At 34.3% G+C, this 23,623-nt stretch overlaps 1 protein-coding gene across 1 annotated transcript; it reads right to left on the bottom strand.

The window, feature by feature from the left end:
- Positions 1-1,617: 1,617 nt before the first annotated feature.
- Positions 1,618-21,559, bottom strand: LOC138307097 (uncharacterized). The gene is made up of 9 exons (XM_069247727.1): positions 21,518-21,559; positions 8,006-8,110; positions 7,253-7,457; positions 6,601-6,924; positions 5,733-5,836; positions 5,337-5,404; positions 4,907-5,118; positions 4,248-4,346; positions 1,618-3,176 (listed from the first exon to the last, which is right to left on the bottom strand). The coding sequence occupies exons 1-9, from the start codon at positions 21,557-21,559 to the stop codon at positions 2,614-2,616; spliced, it is 1,722 nt and encodes a 573-aa protein (XP_069103828.1). The 3' UTR covers positions 1,618-2,613.
- Positions 21,560-23,623: the final 2,064 nt, after the last annotated feature.

Here is a 23,623-nt window from a genome sequence, read left to right on the forward strand (position 1 = left end):
TACGTAATATGTATTTAGCGACTAAACACCATATGGTTCCGATTGTTTACCAACACATAGATATTATTTATACCAACTGTTAAAATTAATAATAATTTTAGATAAAACTGCAACGATATGATTCGTTAGCAGATATCAAAATTCAGTTGCTTGCCCTACCCGTACATGTTTGTATGTTTGCCCTGCTACAAATCGATGACTATGGACAGCGTAGTAATTGTACACCTACATCAGAGATTTACATAGTAATTTAATTATCTATGTCTTTGCCTACATGTACATCTACCAGTGTATATTTCCTTCCAAATACCCTACGTATGTAATATATTGGAGGTCCTTACTTTCTTCTTTGGCAGGTACATGCTGTATGATACACCTTTCAGCGATTTTTTTTCTCTTTTTTTTTGTCGGGGTATTAAATATAGAGATAACGGATGAACTAGAGTATGTGTGTGGGTGGAAGAGAGAACTTGGGGAAATGAGTAGGAAATATGACATTCGTATTGATGTCTTGTCAAGATCTATAGACTGAGTATCAGCAAATGATTTATTTACATTCCTGTTCTTTTAAAACAGATATGTTTAAGATATCTTTTGCTTATCAGGGCCTTATCTTCAATATGCTTACGCTATCCATAGTGTAAGCGTAATGAAGATCAGGTTTAATCAGATTTCTTATCTTTATGGAATATTTGACCATCACATGTCCGAAATGCAACTTATTGTTTATTGGACCTTTCAAATAAAATAAAGGTTTATGGAGTCTTGTTACATCGTTCCGTTGATTGGTATTCCACTTAAGTTTATCTCTGACTTTTACTTATTCAGTCTTTGCATATTACAGAGTTAGCTCCCTTGCGGGTAGGTATCAATTGTTACGTCATTATATTGTGAGCGCATTTCACGTCGTTTTTTCCGAAATATATGACGTTACGCTCGCAAACACGTGACGTAACAATCGATAACTACCTGGAAGGGTAGATAACTCTGTAACGTGCAAATACTGAATAATTATCAGTAATATGACTTGTTTATGTTCAATTTGTAAATACTATATATATTATGTATACGACTCATTTTGTAATAACGTTTCAATAAAGACTTTTTTAAAATGCATGTACTTCATTGCTGAACTTTTACATTTTAAAATGCATGTACTTCATTGCTGAACTTTTACGGTTTAATTCAAATGTCAAACAGATAACATAACAAGCATATTTATACTCATTTTAATGCAAAAGACTTCATAAGAAAAGCTCATCCAAATCAATAAATCCATCAAACCAGAAAAGAGACACTGTCAATTAATCATTTGGTACAATTTGTAAATACGTAAATCAGTACGAGATTTACAACTGTTGTGTGTGGACTTGTTCGTACTTTTCCTTATTTCCTTGACAGTGTCTCTAGAAGCAGCCTGTCTAACTTTCGTCTATCTAGCCAAAAGGTAAAGCAGTGACGATAGTTTAATTTGTAACTACATACAATTATAGGTACACGCATTTATTTCCGATCTGTTAGCCTGATCTATTTGAAGTAGTTAATGCACTTAAACTATTTCTCTATATTAGCTTGTTTTAATTCAGTACACTAATTTTCTAACTACTATAAAAATGCTGTTTGTACATGTACACTATACGATCTATAAAATCTCAGTTACTACTATAATTACAACACAACATGGGAAATATGACATCAAATGAAATGTAAAATGGCGATTATGTCAGCCTAACTACAATTGATAATAATTTGATTAATATAAATACATTTCTCTCTTGCTCTTTTGTTATAAGTATTGCAATGCAATCTTATATTTTGAAAACAAATTCATGCGTAAACAAGAATTCCACAGAAGAGGATGTTTCGCCTGTACAGCATCACAACAAATAGTTATTTACAGTTGAAAATATTGTTAATAATTAGGTGAAGTTATAAAGTCCCGAAACACTTGCAAATATTGATGGAATTTGACCAGTATCAAACCATTCCGAGATCTCATTAATATAAAGCAATATACCAATTTGGTTGAAAATAGACAACAAATACTGAAGTTATCGAGCGGAAACCATATTTTTATCTGTTTTGACGATTTTAAAGTCCCGTAACTCTTGCAAATAATGACGGATTTTGACCAGTATCAAACCACTCCCAGATCTTATTATATAAAGCAATTTACCAAATTTGGTTGAAATAGGACAATAAATACTAAAGTTATTGTGCGAAAACTGCTTCCCGGACGCCGACGCCAACATAGTGATACCTAAGTGTCGCCTTTGCGTTGGAGATAAGGAAGTTCATTGATGCCCAATAAGATATGAAAAATAAAAAAAAAGACTACTTCATATAAACGCTATACTTTTGCAAAAGACAAAAAAAATCTGATCTTTTGCAAATAAATGCATTATGTTGGGGAATAAACGCAGTAAAATTATTGTCATTGTTTAATCGCGTAAAAATGCAATTCTAGAACAGAAATATCTAAAGATTTCTATCGATAGAAATACACGTGAACACCGATGTTCAAATCAAAGCAGCATTACTACACTAATACAGCATCTCAATAATATTCTTCTAACGACTTTTCAGATCGACATATCTGTGATATACTCTACACTAGTCTTCGTTATTGCACGAAGCGTCCTGAACAACTCTTTTTGTGTCAATCAGGACGTCAAAATCTGTAGCGCTGAATACAAACGATGAATTATAGGCAATGGAGTTGAGCTGGTCCTCATCGACACCACCGCCGATACCTATACAAACAATGATGACACCTTCACCTTTTAGACTGTTTGCTACACTATCGGGGCTACCTGCAGATTTCCCATCCGTCATCAGAATTATAACCCGTGTAGAATTCATCCTGCCGCCATTGCTTGGTAAAAATGACGTATCCCTTACAAATTCCAAAGCTAGTCCAATTTCCGTTCCGCCAGCGGTGTATCTGATTTTCTCGACAGCTTCGTTGATGGTAAGTGGACTATAATACTGATTTAACATGAACTCAGTGTTAGCGCTAGATGAGAATTTCACAACACCTAGCTGAAGTGCAGATTCTCCAATTTCCAATCCGGCTGTAAAATTTTGGATAAAGTATTTCATGGTTATGAAATTAGCTGCTCCGATACTTCCAGAGGCATCTAATAGGAATACAATATCTGTCTGAGATGAACATGCTGCAACAAAATAGATATTATACTATTTTGATATGTCATAAAACAACATGCCGTATATAAGTTTATCTTAATTGATTTTCGAAAAGAAAGACTGTGAATATGCACAAGTTTTAGATACTAATTAATGTAAATAATCAAACTTGAACATGAACTGGTTATGTTGCTATAACAATCATTTGTTACTGTTACTGAGGAAATATCTTGCAATATGTGTCACCATATGTCATAGCAAAACACTATCAATGAGAATACGTTTATCTTAAATCAGCTATTTTTATGATTACTGTACTTTTACCGGAAATGCCTATACAATCTACAGTAATTTTAAAGATGCTCCACCGCCGACAGACTATAAATGATACTCATCATTTGGCCAACAATTTGTGTTTAATCGTGTATATATATGTCTGATTAACACAAACAATAATATAAAATAATTTATTTTGCTTTTGGTGCATGCGCAGTCAGAACTTTATTCTATATAGAACATAGTGGCATGGAATTTTTTCGGGATGCAATTAATTATTTCTAGTATTTTTTATCTTAAAGTAAAATTAGAAGCTCAAACTTTTCAATGGTGGTAATGGTGTAAAGTAAGTAACTTTTGTAACTGAAGAAAAATACCAAATCGTCTGCTGCTGTTTTTGATAGTGAAAAAAATAACATTTGTCAGCGGTGGAGCATCTTTAATTACTTCTTTTTCATCAATTTTAAACTCGATGTACATGTATGGTTTTGCCCGCCCTCGATAGTCGGGGGCTATCATCACTTTTGATATACAGTATCCACCCCTAGACCAAGTCATACTATAACTGAAGATAATTCAGACAAGACTTAACTTGGCCAACCGCAGCTTTCACTTGAAGATTACGTACAGAGACGACGCCCAACTTCAAAGCCACAAAATGTTCCGTTATGTGATGTTTTGTTTGTTTTGGTGTACAACGTTACAATATAGTTCAGGAGTATATATAACGACAGTGGTATTATTCCCTGGTCTATCGATAATGGACTGCCATATTGACAGTAAATAACTTTCTATTTCTCATTCATTGTTTAAACTGTACGTACCATCTTCAGGTAAGTCTTTCTCTGAAATAAAACCAGACATATTATTTGCAAACATGTACCAAAACAAATATAACGTGCGTAATAAATTTAAAGTAGAATCTTTAATAGTATCATAGGAAATATACTTTAAAAATGTGGCTATGCATCTGCTCGTTTTCTACCGCCGCCATTTTGAATTTGGCCCTGTATCACGTTGAAATCTCGTCATTTAATTTGTATGACCTAAGATGTAATTTTAGATTAGAAGGATCAGATTCATATGACATCTACATTATCTACAAGTAATTAACTATCAATCTGTATACAGATATATTTTGTAAATTCATTATATAATAGCTATTCATTGACCGTCTAAATATTCACATGACGCTAAATTTTCTCAATACATTTTAATTGGTTGGTTGATCCCAATATATGTACGCATTAATTTAATTACACTTGAAAGATACAAATTAACACAATTCTGTGTTCGATTGAAAAATAACTCGCTCTCAAAGCTTTTCGTTTTCATAGAAGTTAAAGGTACTGCGGCAATTTATCATAGATGTATTAATTAATGATTCACGATAATTAAACATGAGGATACATGTATATAAGATAAGCAAAACATTCACACGCATTTAAATAAACACACATACATTTGTTTTGTAAAACCTTACCTGTAGTAATATCAGCGTTGATATTTTCTGTATCTGTATTCACTAGACCGCTGTTAAGCTCCCCACTGAACCGGATTGACTGGATAGTGAAGATGATGTTGCTGACAATGTCCCGGATGTTAAGCTTCACAGTGAACGTGTTTCCGGCGGAATCGGTATGAGTGATAGTGAGGCTCATTTCAATCACGAGATGAACTATGACACTTCCCTGCCTAGAATAGAAAATGAAAAAGAAATTACTGAGTAGCATCTAGTCTCAACTGGCAAAGTCCTATTGTGATTTTGGTGTATGTACATATTCTATTTAATACTATTGAAAGCGTTTAAAAATACGTAATCCAATTTAGTTTCGTTTCGACATTTTAAAACTGTTTCGAACAAAGCTTTTAAGTAAATATGTGTTCTGTATTATCACAGTTTTTAAACTTACTCTAGTCTTAGGACCTTGGTATCCCGGTAGTTGTCGCTAAATTGGCTGTAGTTAAATACGACATCCATCTGCAATATCAACAAAACTGGACATCTGTATCAAACCATGCAAATATTTACGTTAAATATTTCAAAACATGATAATTGGCTTGTTTAGTGTCTATTGGATAGGATCGGACACTGTGGTGAATTGATAGTTTGAGAACAAAATGCAATTTGTTTACAAGAAATAGCAACCCATTTATATACAAATTGTTAATGGTCGGGCTTTACTTAATGTTGTATTTCGTTTTTCCCTTGGCAATCTCCTGAAAATAATGAATAGACAAAGTATAAGTATCCCTTCTACATGTCAATCAGAAGCAGAAACAATGAATACAAATTACAAATTACTCACGTCACGTTCGATTTCTTCAGCAAATGTCTTAAATTCCGGACTGTTGACGTCACGGAACGCTGGGTTCCAGGTCGTGTTATTTAGGTGTAATGTCATTCTCACATCTAAAATAGTATTATATAGGTATTCCGTCTTTGCATATTACAGAGTTAGCTCCCTTGCAGGTAGGTATCGATTGTTACGTCATTGTTCTGTGAGCGCAATTCACGTCGTTTTCTCCGAAAAGTATGACGTTACGCTCGCAAACACATGACGTCACAATCAATACCTACCCGTAAGTGCAGATAACTCTGTAATATGCAAATTCGGAATAGTGATATGTAAATGATAATTTGTGGAGTATCAAACAAATAAACACTATGTTTTAAAGATCGATGCTGTTAGAGACTAAGGTAAACGGATGCATTTAACATGTATTAGGAAGCAAAGTCACGTTACCATATCCCAATGTTTTCAAATCATATTAATTATTGCTTGCTATTAAAAATGCATGCAGAAGTTTACGGCTTATATTATCTGAATGTTTGATATAATGGTACCGCAGTATAATGTCTTTTGATAATGCACATGCGTTCTATCTTACAGAAGAATGATATGTGTTGGAAACAACTCTGGGCCAGGTTATTAAAAAATGATTAACCTAAACACATGATTAGTGACATTTTCCTTTGTTATTTCCTCCCAATCCTTAATCATATCTTTGCTAAAATCAGCAATGCGTAAAGATTTAAATGTTCTTAATCTTAAAAAATATGTTAAGTAAGTACTAACAGAAAATAGTCTATCTTGATTGATAAATTGTTCTTTACCTGTGATTAGCCTAATCCATCTTTTGAACAACTGGTCCTAGAAGTTCATACATACGTACCCGCTGCGTCTACTTGTACCACCATCTCATCACTGTTCACGTATGATAATAAGTTTTCGTCTGTCACTTCGCACTTTAACCTGGTTCCATTTTGATTTTTGTCGGCGAGGAAGCTGTAGGTTTTTGTTACCGTGATATAGCATGGGTCGTCTGATACATCACTTTTGCCGATGAGTTGTCCTGCAAGTCTTTCGGCGCCATCTGAGGAAATCCTGGTTAGGTGGAGATCCGCATTACGAGATACAGTACCGCTACACGTTATATCATACCTGTCGCCTTCTTTAAGGACTGTTTCTCCAGATATCGTCGGGGTTTGTGAACCACCTACAAGGTAATCAATTAAGAAGACACATACATGGCTTTGTGCAATGTAATACATTACGTGACTATTTTCATCCTGAAGCCAGGCTTTGGAAAATCTACGTCACTTTTTGTAGGACTGTTACGATTTATACAAATGGGATGATTGCACATGTATGTCTTGATACAGTATACCGTGACATCAGGGAGCAGCTTATCTGATTTTTTTATAACAGGAATAGATTCTTAATTAAGAGTAAAGTTTAGGAATGATGCAAAGGTTTATCTTCGAAAGTTACTTGGGAAAACGAAAAAAAATATGTTCCTGAAACCAGAAATAAAAAATATTTACCATTACATGTTGGCTTGACGAACAAAACTACGAGAGGAACTGCAAATATGGCAACCAGGCATAGAGCTATGACTGATATGAGACAACATTTCTTTTTCCCTGACGAGGAATCATCGTTCTTAGCATTTGATGCGACATCAAGATGTACTCCGTCAAAGGACGTGTATGGTTGTTCAAGTCTAGGTGTTGTTTGCGGGAAACCAGCCTTGACCAGAAAAATGAATTGTGACACGAAAAAAAATTGATACATATCACATATGTTTGGAAATTCTTGGCAAAATTGTTACTTAAAGCATACATGTACATTAAGTGTTTGTCGTAAGATAACAAGTTTTCATCGTTTTTGTGTTCAGTCATATGATACCTTATCAGAGGCACCGCATTGACATTTGTAATTATCATCGACATTAAAACTCCATATATTTTATGTCTTGTAATGACAGAAGGGATCCAAATATTTGCATTATACATGTACGTAAGTTGTGAATGCAATCGACGAATAAGCATTCCACAGCCATTTAAAATGGTATTTTACCTTTGTACATTTTAGATGTTGATCACATTGTCGTAGATCAATATTAGCATTAGGCAACGTTCCGTATAACATAATTCATAGCTTATAAATCCTTTGAATGCTTTCTTGCGGAAACAATGTATTAACTGGTTTTCATAATATATTTCATTAATGAAATAATAACGTACATGTTTGCACTATTTTAAAAATTCTCTGAAAGTAAGAAAACAAAGACCTACATTGGCAGCCTGGCTGAAACTCGATCTGTCACCAGTGTAGGGGCCATCCCTTCCAACCCGGGATGTTTCTGTTGGATTGTTGTGAATAAAAAAATCATCATTTTTCTATCGTATGCGATCGCATGTTCTAAATTAGGGAATTACATATAACATAATTTCTTTTAGTGATATAACTATAGTGATAACGATGATGATGATGATGATGATGATGGGTGGCGATCGTTTCACTCTCATGAAGTTGGTTGCTTGATTTATTAGATTTTTAAGGACGGTCTTCTGTGATGTAATGTGTATGTGAGGTGGTGTGTGGGAGACTGCAGTATATTGGTGTTGTGACACTTTGTAATCAGTACAGCGGACCTCCTGCACTCACATACGCGTATTAATAATACCTGATCTGCATCTCTAGGTTAATAAAAATGATTGAGCTCCACCCACGTCTTTCTACTAGGATTAGCCATCAAGAAGTTGGTGGGTTTTGTTAGTGTAACGTCCTGTTAACAACCATAATCATTTAAGGACGTGCCAGGTTTGATGGTGGAGGAAAGCCGGAGTATCAGGAGAAAAACAACCGACCAGCGGTTTAGTCCCTGGCAACTGCCCCACATGGTAATCGAACTCGAGACCCAGAAGTGGAGGACTTTTGGTAATATGTCGAGATATCTTAACAACTCGGTTATCGCGGCCCAATAAATGTTATGAAGTCATCAAGAAAAGAATTTCTATAAATAAACTATAGTTCACATAACATCACGCACATGATGCACTAAACGTGGTGATTACCAATGCACTATATATATTAAGTGTGTAAATATTGATTTTTAATGTTTGTCTTTGAAAACTAAACTCAACAAGCGATTATTTGATTTCGGTCGACTTTCTCAATTCTTCAGGTTTTCTATCAAAAATGATGGATTCCGTACACTTATATTCTTAAATTGGTTAAATAAATGTAAACACATTTTGAAATGTTTTTTACCCTTGGTCGCTATGCTGTAAATATCAAGAAATAATTGTGTTTGCATTGAACTCAAAAACATGAGAGATTATCGGAATCATCAGGCAGGCATTGTGTTTGATGAACAGCACTTTGCTGTGGAATATCTCTATATGTTTGCATATAAAATGTCTTTATTTTTTAATCAATTGAGTAGAATAAGGGATCTTATCCGAAAAAACGCAATATTGGGTTCTTCATTATAGTAAACTATCTTATTGTCAGGGCGACAACATTTTGCATTTTTTAAACTAACGGCTTCTGTGACAACGATATATAATTTCACATATTTTATCACCCGCGAAATAAGAACTCGCGAAAATCCGTCGCTTACAAAAAAATGTGTCATTTTATAGTACCCTTTTATGACTAATATTACTAGATTACACTTCTTATAGCAAAATATGGCATTTCGTCGCCCATTTCCTAACCTAATACATTGTACATTACAATTATGTGAATGAAATTAATGAAAATGATGTAATAATACATGTGTCGTTACACATTCGCTTACAACATTAAAACATATTTTAAAGACTAAATAAATATGATGAATATAAGAAAATAGGAATAACACAAGTTATTGCAACTTAGATATTTCTTCTTCACAACACACTATGACACAATATGACAGCGATATCAAACAAAGATATGATAAGGTAAAGAGGAGAATAAATGAAAGAACATAAAGTGGAATGGAAAATGTTACGTAACCAATGACATGACCTAAACTAAGTTTTTTTTCCAGTATGAAAACTTTTAATGTTTTCCATATCAGACATGTTTGGAGAACCACGTAGCAACACGTCAATTAAAATATCGCCATATCGTGTGACGGATCGCCAGCTGTCAATCAAACCACACGTGACTTTGTATTTTGTATTGTGTGTGCTACGATGTTTGCTCCGACATTGAATAGAAACACGTGCGTTTGTGAGCATGAGGCGTGGCTATATTACACCTGGCGATCGGTCAATTCATATCGATTAAATATGTACCTAATATATTGACTCTATATATGTCATAATCTAAAGTATTACAAAAATAAATGCGATCGCATGGCATTAGCTGAAACCACAATGCATACGGTAAAGTTCATTGTTTATTACAATTTAGAGTTACAGAATATCACAATAGGTTAAACAGTTGTTTACGATTACTTCTGTCATTTCCGCTGTGGATAAGCCTGTAAATACATAATGATTTGTTTATGTCCGTAGTGTTGCCGTGACTATTTCGGGAAGTAACCGCAAAGCTAATTAACTTTGCTCTATAAAGCACAACCATTATTTTTTTAATTTGATTTCATATGTTACACTCATTTCTATCGCTTTAACGAGTTATTTTTGCATAATACTGCAAGAATTGCATGATGATGTCATACACCAAGAACAATTTTCACGGAAAAGTTTCAAATCAGTCATTGGCCAAACTACATGTAAATCATCAGTTAAGATATCAATGAGCCACAACTACATTTAACAGTTAATCTACTGAACAATAGTTTTTGTTAATTTAGCAACTAATTTTGTTTTATTGTGAAAGTTAGTAAAATCAGAAACATATATACATAGAGATTGGAAACTCCTTCTTTGTCTTTGTTGATGGGCAGAGGGACTTCCGGTTTATAGGCATTTTGCCTTGGCTAACTTCTTTTAAGTGCATTCTTTTAAACATGACTTTTTGGCATCAACACAAAGTTTAAACATTATATCATGGTTTCATGTGATCAGTTTTCCCGATTGATGTTATTTAATATGATTTTTGAAAACACGAAAATAAGCAATTTTACCTGGTTTTTCGAAAATCAGGCATTCAAAACCGGAAGTGCGTTTTTGTTTTATTAATAGATAAGTTAAAATATTATTTTTTTCCATCCAAAATCGTACTCAAACCATCTGAAAATTACTGGACTTTTACATCACATCAAAGTTATTCTTTTATATTCAACTATTTAAAGTGAACAGTCGGGCAAGGATGGCTAAAGTCGGTAAAAATGGTTTGAATGTATCCAGTATAATTTCTTATGAAATAGAAAAATGAAATCTCTCTCAGAGATGACAATCAGTTAAATATTAGTCAAGGTTAGGTTGATAATTTAGTCAGCTATCAAAACGTCATAAGCAACAAAGGTGGTCTACCAAAACAAACAGTAACGTTTTTAAAAACACAACCTAAACTATAAACATGAGTCCAATCGAAGAGATCGGTGACATTGTACCCATCTTACTCCTGTGCAGCATGCGAGGCATTTGATTCCCCTCTTAATGTAGGAATTAAGATTATTACGAGACAAGTAAATGTACTTTGATATCGCCGACATGCTAACTATTTTGGTACATCAGGGATAGGATTTTAGATTGGGCATGCCTAAAATTCTGGATAAATTACGATAAACATCAAACAGTTCTTGGTCCTTTGTACTGCAAATTGTCTCTAAGCTGGATAAAATAATCTACAGAGTCCTGTGTTTCCTTTGTTATGAACACCATACGATTTTCCAACAGATGTCTACTCCGCAAATGCAAGAGTCTAGCTTTGAGAAGTAGAAACAATCAAAGTAATAAACTACTTCCGTTTAGCCACAACCTGTCTTTCTTTTCTTGATCCCCACCATGCTGTAAATCCAATATCCAGTCTCAAGGTAGTCATTTATGTTACAGGCTCAATATCAGGTCTCTATAGGCCTTAACGTTATTCACACGAAGTCGTTTAAAAGATTTTAGCCTATTTGACCTGAATGAAGGTCAAGATAATTTATTTGAACAAACTTGTTAGCCCTTCATCCAAGCATGCCGCAGACCCAGTATGAGTACCCTGGGCCCATTGGTTCTTGAGAAGAAGTCGTTTAAAGATCTTAGCCTTTTTGACCCCTGTGACCTTGAGTGAAGGTCAAGGTCCTTCATTTGAACAAACTTGGTAGCCATTCATTCTAGCATGCCACAGACCCAGTATCAGATCTCTAGGCCTCTTTGTTATTCACAAGAGGTCGTTTAAAGATTTTAGCCTAATTGACCCCTGTGACCTTGAATGAAGGTCAAGGTCATTTATTTGAACAAACTTGGCAGCCCTTCATCCCAGCATGCCGCAGACCCAATATGAGTACCCTGGGCCATTTGGTTCTTGATAAGAGTTCGTTTTAAGATTTTAGCATATTTGACACCTGTGACCTTGAATGAAGGTCAAGGTCATTCATTTGTTCGCACTGCAGACTGCGGACGGCGCACGATGACGGACGATGCATGATGACATTAGATCTTCCTGACCCTTCGGGTCAGATGACCTAAAATATACCAGAGCTTGAAGTCATTTAAGGATTTTAGTCTATTCGACCCCTGTGACTTTGAATAAAGGTCAAGGTTATATACTGGCAGTGAACCTGAAAGATACAATTTAATTGATTGTCTATGAAAACACCACTAAATGAATGTAATTAAAAAAATGAAAAAATCCTTTTAAACTACATCCTCAATACTCCATGGGTTACTATCACTGACGTAATATCCACTCTTGGACTATCTCATAGAAACATTGGTGCCTCTTCAGAAGAAACAAACTGACCAATCACAGGCTTGCAGAAATCATTTTTGGCTACGTCCCCAATACTCCAGGGGTTACTATCACTGACATAATATCCACCCATGGACTAATATCTCATAGTAAAATTGGATGCAGTTCAGAAGAAAACAAGAGGCCCAAGAGACCTTGATGGTCACCTGAGTGCTGATACAGAAAGAACATTGCAAAGTTGGTTCAAATCTTTAAAAAGCATTTATGAATTAAAAGAAACCCCCTTCGGACCCAATCCTCAGGCCCCTGGGGGGTCAGTCATGGAAAATTTGTTAATAGGATTCAATGGCCATATCGTACTGATAATTCTGACAACATTTGACTCATTTTCTATTACAAATGACCAAATAATGTTCAAAAATGTGTTTCCCCTATAAAAACTATAGTAAACTTGACCCCTCCCGAGGGGAAAACATGAGACCCCAGGTTCATATATAATTCATGATTATTGTATAGGACCTTAAAACCTTTCCATCTATGAAGAGTATTTGACTCTACCATTTCCAGAATTTTAGATGAAGGTTTTTGAAGTTTAAGCCTATCCTATTTGGCCCATTTTAGCCCCACCCCTCAGTCAGTTATGGAAAATATGTTAATATGATTCAATGACCATTTCATACTGATAATTCTGATTCATTTTCTATTACAAATGACCAAATAATGCTCAAAAATGTGTTTTATCTAGATAAACTATAGTAAACGTGACCCCCTCCCCACGTGATTCCATCTATGAAGAGTATTTGATTCCACTATTTCCGGAATTTTAGGAGAAGAGTGTTGAAGTTTAAAATTTGAGCCTAATTGACCCCTTTTGGCCCCAAATCTCAGGTCCCTAGGGGACCATATAATTCACAATTTTGATTGACCTTTTGCCATGAAATGTCTCTCTGCAAAATTAGATTAGGTCCCTGGAGACGTCATCTCAGGTGACCTCAAAACTGAGTCCTGCATAGACTTCCTTTCAAGATTACAGAGAAAGTGACACCCAACTTCAAACCAACACATATGTACAGTGAACCACATTATACAATTCCTTTGATGTACGTTAAATGATCTAATTACCTGTGTCTTCTGATGCCTGCAGTTTCATTGACTGATTGCCAGGTGTAATATAGCTACGCCTCTACCCCCAAACACACGTGTTTCTATTCAATGTCGGAACAAACAATGCGGTTTGATTGACAGCTGGCGATCAGTTAATTATGAAAAAGTGCAGGGGTAGATATTATGTCAGTGTGATCCCTGGCGTATGGAGAAGTAATCCCTGGCGTATGGACTTCAAAATGGATTATTGGCTATTACTCTGAAAGGATTTTCTAAAATAAATGGAAGTGCCTGGAATATGCATTTTCATGATTAATCATGCAAAAGTCTCCGCTAGCTACCCCCATTTTATCGAAAAATAAGTAAAAAATAGGTAATAATAGACAATATCGCCTGGCTGGCACTCAATCTCTTACAAATATATACATTTTATAGAACAAGAAATGTTAAACAGTTTTTTTACAGAGAAAAAAAACTACTGCTATAATAAAGTTAAAATAACCAGAATTCATTTAATATGGATTATATCGTTTCATAATGACATAGCATCAAAGATTTGAAAAATATCATGTACTTATACATGTACATCACGAATAATCATGTAAAAGTCTCTGCTACCCCCATTTTTTTCAATAAGAAACTGTTTTTCCTCGTGTAGATAAAAAAAAATGTCAAAATATAGACAATATTGGTCTGACCGAATACTCAATCCATAACAAAACATACATTTCTCTGTTTTCGCAATTCTTTTAGTGATATTGAGTATTTTGCTAGAAAATATACCTTAAAAATAATAAGCCAATTACCTCCCTTTATCTAATCCCAATGAAAACTGTTCATGTGAACATTTAAAGAAAATAAAGTTTTTAATTTAAAACCCACGTACCCTTTTACAAGTAAGTCAGTTGTCATTTTCAACCCTTGATGGTATACATACATCTGATCATACTTACATAAGAAATTTAACAATATAATGCTTTAATCGAGAAATGCCTTGGAAATGTATAATGCTAATTGGAATTTCATGTTCGGCAATTAGAGTAATGGGTTATATTAGGTGCCAATCTTTCTAATTATCATAACATTTATGAGACCTTTTATGAGAACTCTATTCGTGGGGTCATGGTGGCCTAATGGTAAAGATGTCCCGACATATTACCACAAGCCGTCTACCTCTACCTCTGGGTCACAAGTTCAAATCCTATCGGGCATTTGAACTTCGGATATGAGAGTCATATTTACCGGGTTATCTCATTCCCTGGGAAAAAAAAATACTTTATAGACTCATGGCGATGAGTTTTACAATGTATTTTGTTTTGAATTTGAGCGTGACTGTAAAGCACGAGATATACATGTGGTATTCTTTCTCCAAAATTGGGTCTATCCCTGGGGGAAAAGACAGTTATCACTATGGCTGCGGCATGATTTTACTGCTGTTCACTGACGCAGCAGGCCACTAATTATTTTGGTCCGGGGGTTTTTCAAAAAAAATATTACGGATTTTGATGAGTTCTCTGAAGAATGGCCTTTAGATCTACCCTACATCACAGATGGAACTCTCTCTATGGCTTTCTTAGATCAGTTATATCCAATCGTCGTCGCAGCAGTTCTGTTGCTAAGACATATAAACAAATAAATGCAAACGCATTAAATAGTATTTTATTGTGACACCAAGCTACTGTTCAAATCATATTATAAAAGGTTTGAACATTACAATCTAAAGAACCAACTTATTATGCTGCGAAACATCATGCGAAAAGTTCAAAAATGTGTAGGAGGACCCTTATGTTGCAGCCAATAACAATTTTGCTGTTTATAGTGAATATTTTCCTGGGGGGGCAAAAAATGAAATGTTGCTGACGCCTATCTCGTTTTCAGATAGCCAGATTCAGGAGACTAGCACCATATGCGGATTTCACCCAACCCGCTGCCCTCCCCTGGAAGATCAGATTCTTTGGACCAAAGTTAGACAATTTGTGGCAGTATGCTGTGTCCGATCGTACGCGGTATCAGTTCCATGGGGCACCAGGAGGGCAAAGCCTATTTCCGTTTCCTCAGACTAAATGGCTCTTCATGGTCACCTGGTTCCATGCCCCCAGTGAACGAACAGTTATTACTGCGATTCTGTACATATAGTAGCGAATGTTTACTACTTAGTCACTCCACAATTAAACTGTACTTGTGTGAAGTATTCGCTTTTATTATGTGAGACATCTGGGGTTTTCACCCCTTCGAAAAACCTAATGGGCAAACCTTTACATCCTTACAAACAATATTAACTGCCATTAAAAAGAAACAAAATTGGGCACTTTGTTTAAAGTTGCGTTTTTATTACAGAGTGGCGATATATTGTGTCGCATATGTCTACTCTAGAGCAATGTCTTTTCTTGTTTTATTGACATTAATATCTGTTAAAATCTGCATGTTTCTTACAACATTTTTGGTTTTTTTGCGCTGTGGAGTAGTTAACATTGCTAAATCGCAAGTGACAATTGATCAAATTGTTCACTTGTGTACTAGTGATGCTTCCTGTATTTAAGACAAAATAGAGTACATTAAGGAAATCTAAAACAACACAGCAAAAAATTGTGAAATGAATTTTCATTAACATTATTGACCTTTCAGAAAAGGTGTCGTTATTCACATTTATGCCAATGATTTCGAGTATGTGTCCAGTGTTAGCTACACAGCAATATGTTAGTCTTACAGAGGAAGATTTTTGCAAACAACCCATTGTACTTTTTTTTATGTAAATGGGTCAAGGACCAACCTCTGTCGAGGACCTTTTTCCATACAACACATTAAAAGCTTGTTAAACCAAAAGGTTTAGATGCAAATTTTGTATTAATGGTCATTCTTTAGATTTTTTTTTCTGGAGCTGCAACTTCCTCCCATGTGGCTCGTCTCGAGAGATCATTTAATTAAAACAATTGGGTCGTTGGACCTCAGATTGTTTTACACGATACAGTCATACTTTCAAAAGTTGTTTTTGAAAGATGCTCAAAATCAAAATCTGTTATCACCAGATTCCTACATTAATCACGTATGTACACTACAATTACACCTTTGTATTCGTCATAGATTATTACCTATTTTTTATATATATATATTTGTTCTAACAGAAACAGGAGATAACTAAGGCTGGTTTATTTCTTTACCTATAAATTACATACTACTTTTTAACCAACTTGGGGATTACAGCTGTAATTATCGTACATCTGTATTTGGTATTTACTTCAACTTTGATTCAATTAGTTATAGGGGCGCATTTAGATCTGCGCCATGCTTGTTGTGCTTTTCGACACCGGGGGATAGATTTTGCACTGTTGCACATTTTTGGGTCCATTTACTACACTTAGTCTACTCAGTGATCTGTTTATTATATAGTTGAACTGCATTTTATACGGTATTATGTCAAATTCTACAATGCTGTCATGTCCACTGAAAATATCACTTATTTTTAAATGGTACACCTTTTATATGTATTTCCAAAAATCAGAAATACCGTTTTGTCAGAAATGCAAGGACCTTTTATATGTAAAGTTTAGCATGTCAGCTTTATTAGTTAATTTACTAGGACGAATTAAACAGAAACCAGTGGTCAAAATGTCGATTTTGGAGGTTTTGCATCAAAAATATCTCGTCATTTTGAATTTTCACAGCTAAGGTGATTACTTCAATCGATAGATCACGACGAGTTTAGCTTACATTCAAAATTTCAGCAAAAAATATCGTTGGGTTTCCTTATTACTCAAATCGCGAAAATAAGCAGGTTGATAGGTTTATTTAGCCGTGTTAACATTTCGTTCTAGAACGAAAACTCTGTTATAACAGAGTTGTCGTTCTTTCTCTTCATTTCATATGACCCACATGTTAAAAAAAAAACACAAACAAACGGAAAAAAACCCCAATAATTAAAAAAATAAAAGATTCGTTATTGAATTATATCAATATTGAATTAGAAATATAAAGATCATAGAACATTAATTTATATTTAAGATTTGAATTTGATATTACAAACCATTGTTGCTGTTGTTTTTCCGCTCATTATCAATCATCTATCCAAAAATGTATTGTTTGAATTGCATACGCGTACTCACATTTTATACATTCATCTCTGGGCTACATGAAGACCCGTATAATTTTCTGCTGATATTAGCATCTCTATAATACGCTGTGAACACAATGTGTAGACATGTGTATATACACACTTTCATACTAGCCTGTATAGTTATAAGCACGTCAAACATGTGCAACACGCAAGTTACATTGCTCCATACCTACATACATTGTACATGTATATAAAAAGTGTAAAGACGTCTGGAGTATGCGTGCTATATACGAAATCCTTTTCTATAATTGCATCGCGAATAATTCTTCATACATGTAGAAGTTCCGGAGAAGATTTTGATATCCTTAAAGCTTGATTTCAACAAAATGCCGGTGAATAATTTACATATACGAGTACATGTACGTTTCATAGAGATTGAACAGTGTGTTGATTGAGTTAAAGGTGGTATGAACGCAATGGGATACAGACATATTCAATGTAGCGCGTTAGCGCTACATGTAGAATGCAAACACGGGGGTAAAGCTGAGCGACTGTTTCGGATAGGCTAGCTGTAATGGATTTTTTTCTGGAACCTGTACATGACCTGTTTACCTATTGTTCGCTTAGACACTCCCAAATTGTTCTCCGACAATCTGATGTTCTGTTTATTTAGGTGAGATGAGTGACACATACTGACGTAACTATGGAATTTCATTAACATTCCTTAGGAAAGAGTCCCCACCGAATCCGGGGTTCGAATCCCGGTCTGGCCGCAACATTTTCCTTCTCATCTGTTACAAACTTGGCGCCCAACATGGTTTACGTGTTCATACACTTTTTATCAGCACTGCCAGTTGTTTTATCTTTACTGAGTATGGGGTGGCCAGGTCGTTACGACCTCTAGTTTTTTCTGTCGCCTGCATGATTGTCTTTACCAGGAGAACTGACCGTAGGTCGTTAGTTTTTATACGATACTCCGGATTTCATCCAACTCTTATATTTACTTAGGCACGTTATCAGATGACCAGTGCTGTTAATATGATAGCGTCTTGTTTGCCATATAAAATGCATTAACAATGACACATCAACTTTCGATCAAGTTTTTAAAGCATGTCTATTACATTTATTTAAAGATGCTCCACCGCCGACAGAGCATAAATGATATTCATCATTTGAACAATAAGTGGTGTTTAATTGTGTATATATATGTCTAATTAACACAAAAAATAAAATAAAACAGATTATTTTGACTTTGGTGCAGGCGCAATCAGTACTTCATTCCATATAGGATATAGTGCCATGGAATTTTTTGGGATGCAATTAATTAGTTTTCATATCTTAAACTTGAAGTAAAGTTAGAAGCTGAAACTTCCCAATGTTGGTAATGGTGTAAAGTAAGTAACTTTTGTAACTGAAGAAAAATACTAAATCGTCTGCTACTATTTTTGATAGTGAAAAAAATACTATTTGTCAGCGGTGGATATCTTTAAAGATGCTCCACCGCTGACAAATGGTATTTTTTCACTATCAAAAACAGGAGCAGACGATTAAGTATTTTTCTTCAGTTACAAAAGTTACTTACTTTACATCATTACCACCGTTGAAAAGTTTGAGCTTCTAATTTTAATTCAAGTTAAAAATATGAAAAATAATTAATTGCATCCCGAAAAAATTCCGTGACACTATATCCTATATGGAATGATGTACTGATTGCGCATGCATCAAAGGAAAATAAATTATTTTGTATTATTTTTTGTGTTAATTAGACATATATACACACGATTAAACACCAATTATGGTTCAAATAATGAATATCATTTACACAATTTGTGTTGATTGTAACTTTTTTTTTTTTTTTTTTTTTTTTAGTTTGGGGGAGGAGTCTACTATGAATGTTTCTAGGAAACTATGAAAATTTTGTATGGAATGAGCTTGCTATTAATCATTATTTTAAATGTACATATTAATTATACTGTCAGTTGCTATAATACAGCATGTAAGTGATTTTTTAAAATTTATATCCTTAGTAAATTTTATGTTTTGGAATTGCCTAAATGTTAAACCAATATGGGATAATATTACACGGTGGGTTTTTGATACATCACATACAACTTTGAATTTAGACAAAAAGAGCGCATTATTTGGTTCTGCAGATGAAGAAATGAAAGAAAATCTTATTGGAACCAGTGAATATTTGTTTCTTTTGTAACTTGAAAATGAATCCTGTAATGATGTTGCCAAACTTTATGTGTATGGTGTGTCACATTTTCCCATGATATTTCTGCTGTGTTCCTCAATATATTCACTTTATTGAGTTAATCATACATACATTTTGTATTTTTGGTTCTTTTTGTGTTTCTGTAGTATAATCTGAATGTGGTGAAGTATAAGCGGTCTACACAAAGGTTTTGTTAGTTGCATTTTGGTGTTGTTATGTCTACAATAATGTTGAATCGAATGACAAAGCCCCTTAAATAATTAGAAATTATCTGACAATATTTCAAAGGTGTTTTTAAATTCTTCGAAATTCAAAAAGTGTCATTTTCAGTAATAAGGTCACAGACATTTCTTACCCCTTTTTCAATATTTCATTAAAAAAATTGTGTTTTTTTTGCTAATGTAACTTCATTCCAAGCTGTTAAATTATCTTTCCAAAACATTTCTTGATTCCATTTTATTTACATAGTCGGACCCGAATTCATAAATGTAGCTAATATTACAATTTTGCCTTTCAAAAACATTGATCCATTGATTACATTGTGACCTCAGAGCTCTACATACCCATGTTGTCCAGTAATAAAATCTTCTACATTTAAAATTTTCGATTTTCCTTCAGTATAATTTTTCCATAAGATGCATCTCTTTCCTATTCCAATATTTGACTCCCAAATGAAGTTACGTTGCAATGTGTCCCGATTTGTGACGATTATATCCTAACAACGTTTGGTGACGTCACCATTTCCTTCTTGGTCTATTCCGTTCTTGCATATGACAGAGTTTGCTCCCTTGCGGGTAGGTATCGATTGTTACGTCATTATTTTGTGAGCACAATTCACGTTGCTTTCTCCAAAACGTATGACGTTACGCTCGCAAACACATGACGTCACAATCAATACCTACCCGCAAGTGCAGATAACTGTGCAATATGCAAATTTGGAAGAGTAAAATGGTGCCATAAAATTGCATGTCTACATATTGAGATCGTTTTTTTATAAATATGTCACGGGAAAAAATTATAGATAATTAATATATAATGCAAAATTAGTTCTTAGTCAGTTCATATAATCTTGTTTGGATTGATTGCAAAGTAACGTTAGGAAATACAATTAAAACCATTTAAAATTTCTAGGGATATACAGCAAAATTTTCAATATTGCAGACTGTATTATGATCACGGACTTCACATGTGTTATATTAATGATCACTCATGTTATAATGTTTACTCCTGTCATCGAATATATACTGCACTGTGTCATCAGATCTGCTAAGACCGTATGCCGGCCCTGCCGCACAGAATAAAAGTGACTTTGTAATTTTTGTGATTACAACAGTTACAATAAAAAAACCTCAACGACTAAATGATACCTAAATCCTTAGCGACCACTTTTGTCTAAAGACCGCCAGCTTTATCAGGCCACCTTTGCAGAGTAACGTCCCAAATGGCCAATATCATCACAACTTGCTCTATTTCTTTGTTTCCTGGGTGCTCTTTATTGACTGGTTTGACCGATATTGTCGATATTGTGAATCCTTGATATTCAAAAGGCTTCCGTCTTAATGTTACTTCTTTGCGTATGCCAACATTATTTACCATTTAGCGTATGGTAACCTCATGTTTTATAGATCTTACCGTCACTCCGTCGACGTTCAGTTGTCGTGTTTTAATGGGCATTATAAAGTACATGCATGTACTTTGACAGACCAAAAACGTCCATGTCATCTAAATAAATTACTAAACATTATGCATAGTGTCTAATTCCCCCAACGAGATAATTATTCTAATTTATATATGTCATACACATACAATGTATAGCAATGCCAACAATCGTTTTTTCTTCAATTATTTTGTTACTATATTTTATTACCATTGATTTAGAATTAACTGTTGTCTCAAAGAACATAATTACAGGGGACATGATGCTAATGGACAAGTGGGTTGCTAAATATTGCTATTTCTCTTTTTTACAGAATCATCATTATGTGCAACTTGCTGCAAGACAATCCTGATGGTGTTTCTGCTGCTTTTGCTGTTAGATCTGTTTCTATTTTGGTTTGTGGGAGACCTAAAGGAAATCCTCGATTCGAAGACATAGGACGATTAACAGCAGACCTTAATCTTATATTCCTCATACACTTATTATATTGAATACAGAAATTAACATAAATCATGTACTTGTTATCACATACTGTAACTACAATGTAACTTTCAGTTTGATGAACTGTGAAAATTAACATTTTGTTACGATGCCGTCCCTTCTATCACGTTATAATTAGCTGATGTAAAGTAATGACGTTACGATGAGTTTTCAGTCCGGCACAGCCATTGGGAAACGCTCCATGTCATATCACATTAGTGACATACCAGTGAAATAGCGAGAATCTGGACTTTTGTGATGGTAAATATGATGTGATATCACAAAAAATATTGGAAATGCACATTAAGACATTTTCATAATTTTCATAATAGCCACACAAATTTATACAGAATAAACTCGATATTACTTTGGACGTCACATACAAAGAAAAAAATAGCAACAAAATTGGTACCATTCGCATGTATGTGTATGATTTTTTTTTCAATTTAAGTCACAATGTACTATTTAGAAAATCTAAAACGTGTGATATAACAAAACCCTCTTTTTTGAAAACCTATCTCGTTCTAGTGATGCTATTAAAAACTAGGATAAAAATGTATAAAATAATTTGATTTTATACAACCATGATGTTCCTATTTCTGGCATATCAATCTTTAGTATGAAATAGGTTGTACTGTGTTCTAAGATGGGTAGGAACACTCTATTTTAGGCTTAGATATTTTTTTCTGTATCACTAAATATAATGTATACACTATAAAACAAAGGCGGATAGGAGAAAGATGTCAAAACATATATGTAATGCTTTCCTTTACGAAACTGAAGTTGATTTAGTAAGTACGAATTAAGCTACGCATACACGTTGAACTCTGACTTGTGATTCATTGACTTCTGATTCAGTTACATTAAATATATATGCATTAAACACTATCTTTACACTGTTTGGCTCTTAACGAGCCTTTTCATTTGCTTAAAGATTTACTCTCAGCCTAAGGGGGTGGGGGATGGCGTCTGTTTGTAACGTCGCTTTAAATTGACTGACGAAAAAAGGCCGTAGTAAATTGAATTATAAGGATTAATTGGAATATATTTCTGTTTATGTTCTGAAGATATGAAACAAAAATCTTAATATCAATAAACTGCGTTCGCTCAGTACACTCAGAATTCTGTGTCATGTCTCCATAATATAAAAAAAATAATTCATGTTAATTATCAAATACAATGCTTACAGTAAGTAACCCTAAACACCATTCTAAGCAAAGAATCTTCCATCAATCCTAAAAAGCAAAACTTTATACGATATGCTATGCATCAAATTAATATAAAACATGATACACATGATACGTACCAATTCATACGTATTAATTTCCCTTGTATTACTAAACATTTATCAGCAGAGACGACACGCCTTTAAAACACCAAAGAAGATATCTATTATTAGCTGCAGCACATCATCTGTGGAGTCTTGTTATACATTGATTTTGATTAGCATAGTTATTTAGAAATGCAGTATACATGTTCTTCTTTAAACCTTGACAGTAATCCATCATTTCATTTCTTTGATATCCAGTGATTTCACCAATGTCATAATTTCACATATGTCATTAGTAGAGCGTTTTTTATTGGATGCGCCTGATAGAAAA

This window comes from Argopecten irradians, chromosome 14 (genome assembly GCF_041381155.1).
Source record: "Argopecten irradians isolate NY chromosome 14, Ai_NY, whole genome shotgun sequence".
NCBI lineage: Eukaryota > Metazoa > Mollusca > Bivalvia > Pectinida > Pectinidae > Argopecten > Argopecten irradians.

What these genes read in the sequence shown, in the direction of transcription:
- LOC138307097 (XM_069247727.1), bottom strand. Translation starts at nt 21,559, where the DNA reads ATGCCCATTAAAACACGACAACTGAACGTCGACGGAGTGACG. An exon ending in ACCAAGGTCCTAAGACTAGA is followed by an intron (nt 5,119 to 5,336) that starts GTAAGTTTAAAA and finishes TTTCTATTCTAG; the next exon opens with GCAGGGAAGTGTCATAGTTC. An exon ending in CAACGCTGATATTACTACAG is followed by an intron (nt 4,347 to 4,906) that starts GTAAGGTTTTAC and finishes ATACTATTAAAG; the next exon opens with ATTCTACTTTAAATTTATTA.